The following is a 10888-nucleotide window of genomic DNA, read 5'->3' as shown; positions in this document are numbered from 1 at the left end:
CGTTAAGCGAGCTGGATTGTTGTAATGACGAGCTACATTAAGCTCGCGAAGGCGTCACGAGTTCAACTAAACGGGTCATGTGATCACCCGGGAAGGGAAGGATCTTTGATCATCGGCGTTCAGCTGTCTCTTTCACAAAGAGGACACCGGAGGAGGAGGACCGAAAATGTGCACCAGGTGAGATTTAGGAAGGATTTAGTTCAACATCACTGCTGGGTTAACGTTTTCTAACTGGCAGCTGACTGCAGCTCCGCGCGCACTTAGGGGAGAAATAGAGGAGATGGGGGTTTTAGAGCACTATTCTTAACTCTTCATATTTTCTTGATTTAGTTCAATTAAGTAATTCAAATAGTTATCCATTTTTTCTCCAGCGCGTTATTTCATTAAGTTTAGTCATGCACAGCTCAACGTATGAAATTTGATTCTCGCATGTTGCACAAAGTTGCACTTTCTGGATTTAGTTTCCAAATAAAGGGCCCATCCTCCTTTTTGCTGCTGACATTTCACTTTCAGTCTGAGTGTGAGCTATCATGTGATCCCCTGCTTCCTAAAAAGTGCAAGCTAAAACGTATAAAGTTTTTTTTTCACTGCAGTCAGACCAGAAATCAGACTGTAACACGCTTAGAGAGGCAGATCTCAAAGGTCTTGCAGGATTTAAAACTTTGACCCACTCTGTTATCATTAACCTGCATTATAAAAACTGATACCAGGTACTCTGTGTTTTAAGAGATAGATTTTCTGTGTCCTACAATGCTGCTGACTTTGCTTATAAAAGAGGAATTAAGTGTTGTTCCTTTCTGTGTTTTCTCTGTTTAGCATCCAGCCCCTTGAATGGACTGCAGACCTCAAGAACCAGAAGTGAGTACAAGGGAAAAAATGCTTTGCTTCCACTTAGCTGTTCTGGTTTGGGGCAGCTTAAGCAACTTGGATGACCCTGTGGAAGAGCAATATGAAACCTTTCTCCATTTAGCTACTATAGCCAGTGAACAAAGCCAAAAAAAAAAAAAACTACTGGACATAGCCAGATCTGAAATATAAATACCCAGCAGTACTTGCTCATCACCTCTTGGAGGAACATAGTAACACCAGCTCACCACATCTAAATACTTTAAAATGTTTTAAGTTCATGTTTTTCTCTCTTTCTCAGTTTTGATGGCATTGTGCTGGTGACCCAGAGCCATGACACGCTGCCCTCTGAGCTTGAGTGTCTGAAAGCACCGCTGCAGGACTACAGCTCTGTAAGCTCTGCTCTTCTTCCACATGCAGCCATTAAACCCAGTGACACATTTGTAACTGCTTCTGTTTGACTAGAAACTTACTGATTACTGTGAGTCATAGTGTTATTGTGAAAAGGAGTATTAATGCTCTAAATCTTGAGACTGGCCTTTGCATCAGTGCCTTCTTTCTGAGGGAAATTGTGCACATATGCAAGAAGGATTTGAAGAAAAATACTCTTATTTGTCACAAGTGGATTAGCTTGAAATGTATAAAACATAAGGACTCTCATGAGGATGCATTTTTGGATCCCTAGTTGCAGCCATGTTAGCATTGTTTTCCACTGATGCGTTTTCTCTTTGGTGTGCTCTCCCTCTTATAGGTTGACAGTGGTCTTGGGGAGGAGGTGGTGGTCCTGAAGGTCCCTGGTCTGCCTGGGAACCGCCTGGTGTTTGCCTCCACTGGCCCTGTTAACCGTGACTACGATGATGTCAGGCGCTTCAGTGATGCAGCACTCAACGGAGTCAAACGGTTAGTTCACAGAAGCTGAAGGTTTTCTTCTGCTTTGATGTTTCAAGTTGCTTTTTGATCTCAGTGTTTCTTTGCTGTTTTTTTAATTTGTCTTTTCAGGGCTTTAAAAACAGGTATGCTGCGCCCCCTTCTGGTCTGCCCTCCTCACAGGAACTACAAGAACAGTACCATCGTGGCTGCACTGGGAGCCCTTCAGGCTCTCTACATGGTGAGAACTTACTTAAGATACTTTTAAGGAGGATCTGCAAGAGTAAAGTTTTTTTTAACTATCTGAAATTAGGCTTTGTTAATACTTTTAAAAAGGCAGTATCATGTATTCTGCTTAGTATAATAATAATAATAATAATAATAACTTTGTTTATATGGAATTTTGCAAAGTGTTTACAAATGTTTTGGCATGTGATTCTTATAAAACATATTCTTTGGGTTTGGAATAAAACATGTTGGCAAAGAAACACAAACTGAATCAGCTTTTGCAAATGGAAATTGAGAGAACTGGCTGCTCTGGGAAGGAGCACTGAGCAAAAGAGATAGGGAAGTGGTGTGCTTTTCTGTGGTTTGAGTGTTAGTTATGTATTATTTCTATCAGTGTTTAAATGTTATTGCTCGTGAATTGTTTCCTGACACCATGTATTATACAACATATTCAAACAGAAGACTATCTCGGTTGCGTTTGCCTGTTTCTAGTAATAAGATGCCAGCAATAAAGTAAAATTTAAAAAAGGGCGTATGTATTTTTCCCCTCTAAAGCCCCTGGAAGTAAGAGAGGCCAAAGTCAAACCCTCTGAGTACAAGGTGTGTGTTCTGGGGCTGTGGGCACCTGAGGAGGCAGAGGGGAGGAGGCTGGTGGAGCTGGCTGATGCTCTGGAGAGTGGGAGGTGGGTTGCGTATGTCACACATACGTTTAAGATGTTTCTCTTATGCTGTGCTGTTAATACTCCTTCACCAGCTGACCTGTTTCCTTTCTTCAGACTTGCATGTCGTGACATTGGCGGCTCAGATCCTGAGCGTATGGCTGCTCCTCGTGTGGCTAAATATGTGCAGGAACTCTTCAGGGACAGCCCGGTGCAGGTACTGTGAAACAAAGTTTTGTGTGCAAACAAATTCAGAGGCATGTGAAGGAACCATTTCAGTCTTAAATAAAACTTATAAATGTTTTCCTGGTCCCTAACATGAGAATATGTGTGGGGGTTTTTTGCTTCTAGGTGGAAGTGGTGAGCGACCTGGCAGTTTTTGAGAGAGAGTATCCCTGTCTGGCTGCTGTCAACCGCTGTGCCAACTGTATGAGAGCATTTTAGTGGCATAGACACAGACTTTAAGGATTATTATAACCTTAAATTTGTATAAAGTTTACATTGTTTATTCAGTATTATGTCCTCTTAATGCAGGTGTGCCTCGTCATCAGGGCAGAGTCATCAAGCTGCAGTACTGTGGAGCAGGTCCGATCACAAAGACGCTCATGCTGGTTGGAAAGGTGGGAAGATGCTCTTAGACTTCAGTCCCTGAACCACTAGTACCCCTAGAATAGATCTTGAATTATTTTCACATAATATTATCTTTAAACGTGATTACATTTTAGAGAAATGTCAACCAACCAGCCCCAGAAATTATACCAATGTAGTGTCAAAACCATAAAAGATACTAAAACTATTAGTGGTGTATTGTGACCCTAGGATCTTTGGTGCATCTGTTCGCACAAAACTGACCTCCAGACCTACTTCTCAAAGAAATGTATGTGTTCCCACCAGGGTTTTAATAATTTTGGATCTTTTGTAAGTTTTAATATTTATTTACTTTTTACCTTTTGTTTTAAATTTCAGGTATGTTGTAATTGTTTTTTACAACTGCTTTTTGTATTTTAAATTTTTCAAAAATGCCTCGTTTTAGCTTATTTTTTATTTAATTATGATCAATTTTGGCTCTACTTCAACGTTGGAGCTCATCCTCAAACCTTGGGTCCAATTTTGCAAATCGGGAACGACAAATGGTCTTGTAGTACGACACAATCAACGAGGCATCAAAGATGCCCCATGACCACGTTTCAACAAGACTAGCATGTCAGAATTTTTCTTGCATCGTCGTCTAGTTTGACAGCCTCACCAAACGTCAACAACGTGAATCCTGACGCTTACCAATAGAAGAACATTTGCTTCTTATCTTAGCATCATCATTTACCAGAATCCATTTTGACATGCATACTTTAAGTTTTATCTGAAGGAGAGCTAGTACAAATCGCCCTCCTCTTAAAACATTGATAATTGTTGTTCATAATCCTTAATCAAGTCCATAATTGCTTTAGCTAAACATGGAACAAGCATGGCATTGAGACACATCTCTGGGCTCTTCTTGAACCCCCCAGACCTCCTGTGTTTTGTAGGGGTTGGAGAAAAAAATCGATACACCATAGTACCGCGATATTTTGTCCGGTGATATATCGTAACCGCTCGTTCACCATGCATCGATTTCTTTTTTCAAATTAATTGCTAATATGAACTGAAGTCTATGATAATGTAAAAATAAAATCAATAGCTTGTACATTTGTTTGTCCAGTGAGATCAGCAGAGGTGACGGTCATAGAGCAGGAGAAAGTTAGTACAACAAAAATGGCAGCACCAGGGGAAGGACATAAGGAATGCAAGCAGGGCACAAATGAGATGGACATGACCAATGAGGTTTGGAAGAAACGCTACATGAAAATAAAATACTGCAGAAATACGACAAACATGAGGGCAAGATTAATGTCAAGTCAGCTAAACAGTTGAAAAAATGGTATAGATCGAAATTTATCGCAATATTTGGTATCGTAATACTGCAAAATGTTCAAAATCGCAAGATCGGATCATGACCCAAGTATCTTAATAATATCGTATCGTGGGGCCACATGTCCCTAGTGTTTTGTAACCTAAATGTTGGCAGGTATGGTGGTGGATGTTATAATCAGTGCCAGGGCATATAGTCCATCACCAACTCAAAAGCATTACTTCTTACAGCTTTTTAAAAATCAAAATCCAAGCTTTTATTAAACAGACCAGTAATGTCTTCATTTAAGGATTATGTTAGGCTGATTTAGGTTTTCAAAATGGTATGTTGGGTGCAATTTGAAGCATTAGCTAAAAATACCATTTATAGTGTCTACATTAAACTGGAAGCTTATGAAATAATTTGTTGCATACTTCATATATCCAGGGCATCACATATGACACTGGCGGAGCTGACATCAAGGCTGGTGGAGTCATGGCAGGGATGCACAGAGACAAGTGTGGAGCTGCTGCCGTCGCTGGCTTCTTCCAGGTGAGTGAAACCTCTGCATCTGAGAAATAAATACTTTTACTGCAAATCCATCTTGAAGACTCAGACTCTGTATTCAGATACAGATGTAAAAAATGAACATAGTCCATAGTTTTAGTTACACTCCAGAGAAAACAAGGGTTTATCTCCCTCATTTGTCATAACAGTAAGAAACTATACCTAAACTGAAACTTAAAGTTTACCCTTTTTAGATATTAGCTAAGCTGAGGCCAGAAAACTTGAAGGTGATTGGTTCCATGGCCATGGTGAGGAACAGTGTTGGAGCAGGTCAGTGCAATCAACATTATATATGTTACTTTTTCAAATTTCCCTCTCCATAGATAACTCCTTTTACCCAGCTCAGCTGTTTGTATTTCTTCATGTTTTTTCTATGTGTTTTTTCTCAGAGTGCTACGTGGCTGATGAGCTGGTGGTTTCCCGTGCTGGTCGCAGAGTGAGAGTAGGAAACACAGATGCTGAGGGTCGTATGGTGATGGTGGACCTGCTCTGTGAGATGAAGGAGAAGGTAAAAATATCCAGCTGATAATTTTTTTAAACTAAATTGTGCACCCTTTTCTGCATGTCTGCCCCTTCTGATTCTCTTAAGCTATCTGTGTCTGCAGGCCATACAGGAGACTGCTCCTCAGCTGTTTACCATCGCTACTCTGACAGGACACGCCATCAGAGCAATGGGACCTAACTACTCTGTGAGCAATGCAGAATTTAAACACAGTATAAACATATTAATACAACTCCCTAAGGGGTGTTTGTATCTATAAATCAACAATTAAACTACCTTTTGCTGCAGAATTCATTGTTTGTTCTAAGTTCAGTCTGGAATTGTCTTTTGTAGATCATCATGGATAATGGACCGGCCCATCGCAACAACAACGCAGCTCAGTTGCAGAAAGGTGAGAATATTAGAGGAATAAAATTTGACTGGGAGAGTTATGTTTCTGATCAGAGGAGGAATTAACATGTCACAAAATATTCTTGAGTAGTGCTGTCAGGGGGTTGAAAAAAATGCCCTATTAGTTACAGGTCTTGGTGATAAACTTATTATTGAAAAAAAATATTTTATAGATCAACATTTTTTGTGAGCAACATCATATGTTGCAGTGGTCTACATCTTCTCAAAGTATTCATGTGATTTAATCCTACTTTGTTTTATTTATTTATTTATTCATTTGTTTGTTTGTTTATTAGTAAAGGGACTATGTACAATAAAAAACATAAATATTTCCACTTGATGCATTTTACTAGAGTTGGCATAAAGCTAATGTACATCGGCAGTCCTTTGGCAGGTCACAATTAAAACATCAGTTGTAAAATATCACAAAGAAATCAAAATAAAACATTAGCACAAAGCTGCAGAGCTGTAGATCACCCACACAGGCACATACACTCATACCCACAAACACATTCACACAGTCATATTTAAAATGATGTTATAAAATCAGTGGTTACAGAGTTGAGTGTCTTTCAGTAGATTTTTGAGTTTGTTCTTGAAGCTTCTGATAGAATCAGAGTTCTTAATGCTGTCAGGGAGAGCGTTTCACTGAGTCGTGGCTTTTACAGAGAAAGCTGACTGACCACAAGCAGTGTGACAAAAAGGCACAGAACAATCTCTTATTGAAGATATTCTGGTGGATTTTATGGACTGCTCAGGGCAAAAATTAACAAATTGACATAATAGGGGAGAAGCCAAGCCATTTAAAATTTTAAACATATGACACAAATTAGAAAACAGTTCAAAATTCTCAAAGCTAAGCAGATGATGCTTTTCTAGAATCCTGCTATGGTGATATTGCATAGATTTTTTTATCTAGAGTTTTTAAGGTTTGTTTATACAGAGATTCCAGTGGTTTAATGGCTGTTTCGTGCATGAAAGCCTTTGAGGCATCCATCAAAAGACAACCTCTAATATGTCTAAAATGTGTCAGATTGTACCTGATGGTTTGGGTCATTTTTTTCACATGTGACTTAATTAAGATTTGAATCAATTATTACACCAAAATATTTAAGCTCCCTCGCAATTTCAGTCCTCTCAGCCTTTATAAAAATGTCATTGCTGGCAGACTTGTTGGTTTTAGAGAGGAGCATACCTTTTGTTTTGCTTATGTTAAGGCTGAGGCATAACTGGTCAAGCCACTCTGTGATCCTTTCCATAGCTGCTGTCAGCTTCCTAGCTGCTAGTTCAGCAGTTTTTGCATGGGTACATAAAACAGTATCGTCGGCATACATTTGCAGATCCATGCCTTGACACACCTGTGGCAGATCATTGATGTAGAGACTAAATTGAAGGGGGCCTAAAATAGAACCTTGTGGCACATCCATTGTACACTTAATATTATCAGTAAATACATCATTAACTTTAACACATTGCATCCTATCAGATAAAAAAGAAGACATCCATTGCAGTGTTTCGGATGAAAAATTGAATTTTGAAAGTTAGGGATAAGAACAATATGATTTACTGTGTCAAATGCTTTTCTCAGATCTAAAAATACGGCACCAACTGCCACTCCTTTGTCTAGTTTAGATTTTATCTGCTCGATCAGATGTAAAGCAGCTGTTTCAGTGGAGTGATTGGGCCTAAAGGCCAAACTGCAATGGATGTAAACCAAAGTTGCTATCTGCTGGATAAGTTGTCAGTCATTTGATTACAACCTTCTCAGTAACTTTTGAAAGCACTGGAAGAATACTTATTGGTCTGAAATTACTGGCATCATGATGGTCTCCAGACTTAAAGATCAGGGTAACAATGGCTTGCTTCCAGGCATTTGGAAAAACATTGTGTTTAATTAATAGATTGATCAAGTGAGTGATTGGTGGCACTAACATGTTTTGTTGTTTTTTAATAAACATGGTATCGAGCTGAAAGACATCCCTGCATTTTGTGTTCTGTAAGGATACGATGATTTTATTCACTTCTGTGGCATCTGTTTTAAAGTTTATCCTTTATTATTCCACATTTTTCTTGTGGGATAAATTAAGAACTTTTTAGTCTAAGAATTCATCAGATAGCACAGGCACAGAGGTGTTTGTCTTTAGCTCCTTTTTTTAAGATTTTAAAAATCATAAATTTACAACAGTGTGAAGTTAAAAATATACAAGAAACCAAACTGAAAATACTGGTTTGATTTCTGACTTTTTTACTTTATAATCTTAAATTCTAAGTTTTGGTTCATGTACATTCACAACTTTTAAAGTAAAAAAAAATTCTCATAACTTAACAACTTTTTCAATTTGAGAATTTCAAGATTTTTCTTAAAATTTAACAGATCCTCTTTATTTTCTTTTTTAAATGTGGCCCTAATACACCGTTGTAATAATGGATAGTTTTAGGTCATTTGGCAAGAACAAGTGTATGTAGGCCTGTTATTCTTAGTAATGTTTACCTTGGTTTAAATAGCAGGAGTTCCTATTTTAATTGAATCAAATCAAATGCTTCAAACCCCATCTAAAACCTTTTTATTGTGTAAAGCAAATGGCAAGTGATTTTGTTTGTCTTTTGTGCAGCTGGAGATGTTTTGGGTGACGTGTTTGAGGTGTCAATGATCAGACGAGAGGACTACGAGTTCCACAAAGGCAAGTCTGAATATGAGGATATTCTGCAGTCTAACAACCTGCCGTCCTCTGCAACCCCTCGAGGACATCAGACCCCTGCAGCCTTCCTCATCATGGCCTCTGGGCTTGACAAGGTGCTTGCACATTATCACAATTAGTTATTATTAATCTGCAAGTATGGAGAGTTGATAATAAAGACAAGTAACCATTAACCTTGACACTGATTTTTCTTTTCAGCATGGTGTGGATTCTGACAGGCCTCTGCCATACTCCCATGTCGATATCGCAGGATCCAGCGGTCCTTACCCCGGTGTCCCAACTGGAGCCCCAGTCATCGCCATGGCTGCCAACTACATTTTGTCTGATAGTCTTTGAACACAGTGTAAAAAAAAAAGACTACAGCCCCTGAATTTAGTCCAAAGCAAATTTGTAACCGTCCACACACTGTATAGATCATATTCCTGCCGTAACTTGTGATGGATTCCTAATTACACCAGAATGCTTCTCTGCTTCAATGTTTTTTTTCCTTTTCTAAAATCTTGTGATATTCATCCTATCCCCACTATGTGTCAAATGACCCTGTTCTGAAGTGGCCTCAATCTGTTTATACTCAGGGGTTAATGGCAGTTTGAAAAGCAAATATCTTTTTATACATCTGTATGTGTGCACAAACATGAGGACATTTGTGTGATTAGTGACACCAAGAGTCAAAGCAAGCACTCCCCAATAAAAACAAATCAAAGGTTCACTGTGTTTTCTCTAATTATTCTGCACTTTATTGTTTATATTATAATTTGTCTCTGCTGATGTGTGAAGAATATACCCAAGTTATCAGGCCTTCATGGTCAAATGGCTGCAAAGAAACACTACTGAGGAAGAGCAACAAGAAGAACAGAAGTCCTTGGGTAAAAAAAAAACACAAGGAATAGGCATAAGACCAGTGGAAATCTGTACTTTGGTCTGATGAGTCCAAATCTGAGATTTTTGTTTCCACCTGCCATGTCTTTGTGAGATGCAGAAGAGGTGGCTGGATGGTTTCTATGTACGCCTGTGGACCCTATCGTGAAGTCTGGAGGAGGAGCTTTGATGGTGACACTGTTGGTGAAAAAATTCAAGTCACTCCCAACTAGCATGGCTATTACAGCATTCTGCAGGGACATGCCATTCCATCTGTCCTCCACTTACTGGGGCTATCATTTATTTTTCAACAGGACAATAACTCCAAAACACACCTCCAAACTATGTAAGGGCTGTTTGATCAATAAACAGAGTGATGGGGTGCTGCATCAGATGAACTAGCCTCCACAAACACCAGACTTAGACCAAACTGAGATGATTTGGGATGAGTTGGACTGCAAAGTGAAGGTAGCAGCTAATAAGTGGTCTGCATCTGCAAGACTGTTGGAAAACCATTCCAGGTGACAAACTCATAAGTCTGATTCAGAGAATGACAGGAGTGTGCCAAGCTGTCATCAGAGCAAAAGGTGGCTACTTTAAAGAATCTGAAATATAAAACATATTCTGGTTTAGAACTTTTTTTGTTTACTACATAATTCCAGTTTCATAGTTTTGATGTCTTCAGTATTTATCTACAATGTAGAAAATAATAAAAAAAAATAAAGAAAAACCTTTGAATAACAAGGTGTGTCCAAACTTTTGACTGGTATGTATAAGACAAACATTTAACAACTTACTGTTTTGTATTTAATTCTGATTAAGATGGCAATGTTATGTCTGATGGCAGACAGTTCAAAATGGCAGCTAAATGGCTTGCATGAAAATTTCCCAAGTTTACATATTTTGGGGATTAATCAGCATCTCATAATGAATGTGTTTAATAGAAAGGTATAAACAATATTTTTATTGCCTCAAGCCAATGATTGCATTCCATAAAATTATTTTAAACCTATTTTGTCTTCTATACATCTTGGGTTATGTCCACCAACATCGAAACCCAAAGATGAAAGAAGAGAAATAAAGGAGTGTAATAATATTCCACTTAAATTCCTGCTTTGTGCATTTTATTTGCACTACAATAGACTACTACTTCATAATTACAACCTTTACGGTTTGTAATTGAAATAACCACCATCACCGCCTGTTTAAGTCAACCTTTGTACGTTATTTTAATTAATTCAGCTAATTCAACACATTTTTTTTTTCCAAAATTGTCCTCTCCAACATGGCCGACTTCAATGCCCACTTTCATAAGCGTTTAAGAGCGAGATAAGACGGATGTGACGCAAAGACGCAGAGTCTTTAAATGCTGATGTTAGCGCGCGCT

The 10888-nt window shown here is 38.5% G+C and overlaps 1 protein-coding gene across 1 annotated transcript; it reads left to right on the top strand.

The window, feature by feature from the left end:
- The first annotated feature begins 61 nt into the window (after positions 1–61).
- Positions 62–9350, top strand: zgc:152830 (uncharacterized protein LOC767682 homolog). Its single transcript, XM_041787381.1, has 16 exons — positions 62–177; positions 817–858; positions 1148–1238; positions 1598–1746; positions 1846–1954; positions 2497–2624; positions 2718–2817; positions 2952–3027; positions 3135–3220; positions 4933–5037; positions 5247–5322; positions 5442–5560; positions 5658–5741; positions 5888–5945; positions 8557–8738; positions 8842–9350. The coding sequence occupies exons 1-16, from the start codon at positions 167–169 to the stop codon at positions 8977–8979; spliced, it is 1554 nt and encodes a 517-aa protein (XP_041643315.1). The 5' UTR covers positions 62–166; the 3' UTR covers positions 8980–9350.
- Positions 9351–10888: the final 1538 nt, after the last annotated feature.

This window comes from Cheilinus undulatus, linkage group 5 (assembly GCF_018320785.1).
Source record: "Cheilinus undulatus linkage group 5, ASM1832078v1, whole genome shotgun sequence".
Lineage (NCBI taxonomy): Eukaryota > Metazoa > Chordata > Actinopteri > Labriformes > Labridae > Cheilinus > Cheilinus undulatus.
The sequence above is the reverse complement of the archived record's forward strand: the minus strand, read 5'-3'. Positions and strand labels throughout refer to the sequence as shown.

Coding starts and splice junctions, on each gene's coding strand:
- zgc:152830 (XM_041787381.1), top strand. Junction 1,239..1,597: donor CGCTGCAGGACTACAGCTCT/GTAAGCTCTGCT, acceptor TCCCTCTTATAG/GTTGACAGTGGTCTTGGGGA. Junction 3,028..3,134: donor TGTCAACCGCTGTGCCAACT/GTATGAGAGCAT, acceptor CTCTTAATGCAG/GTGTGCCTCGTCATCAGGGC.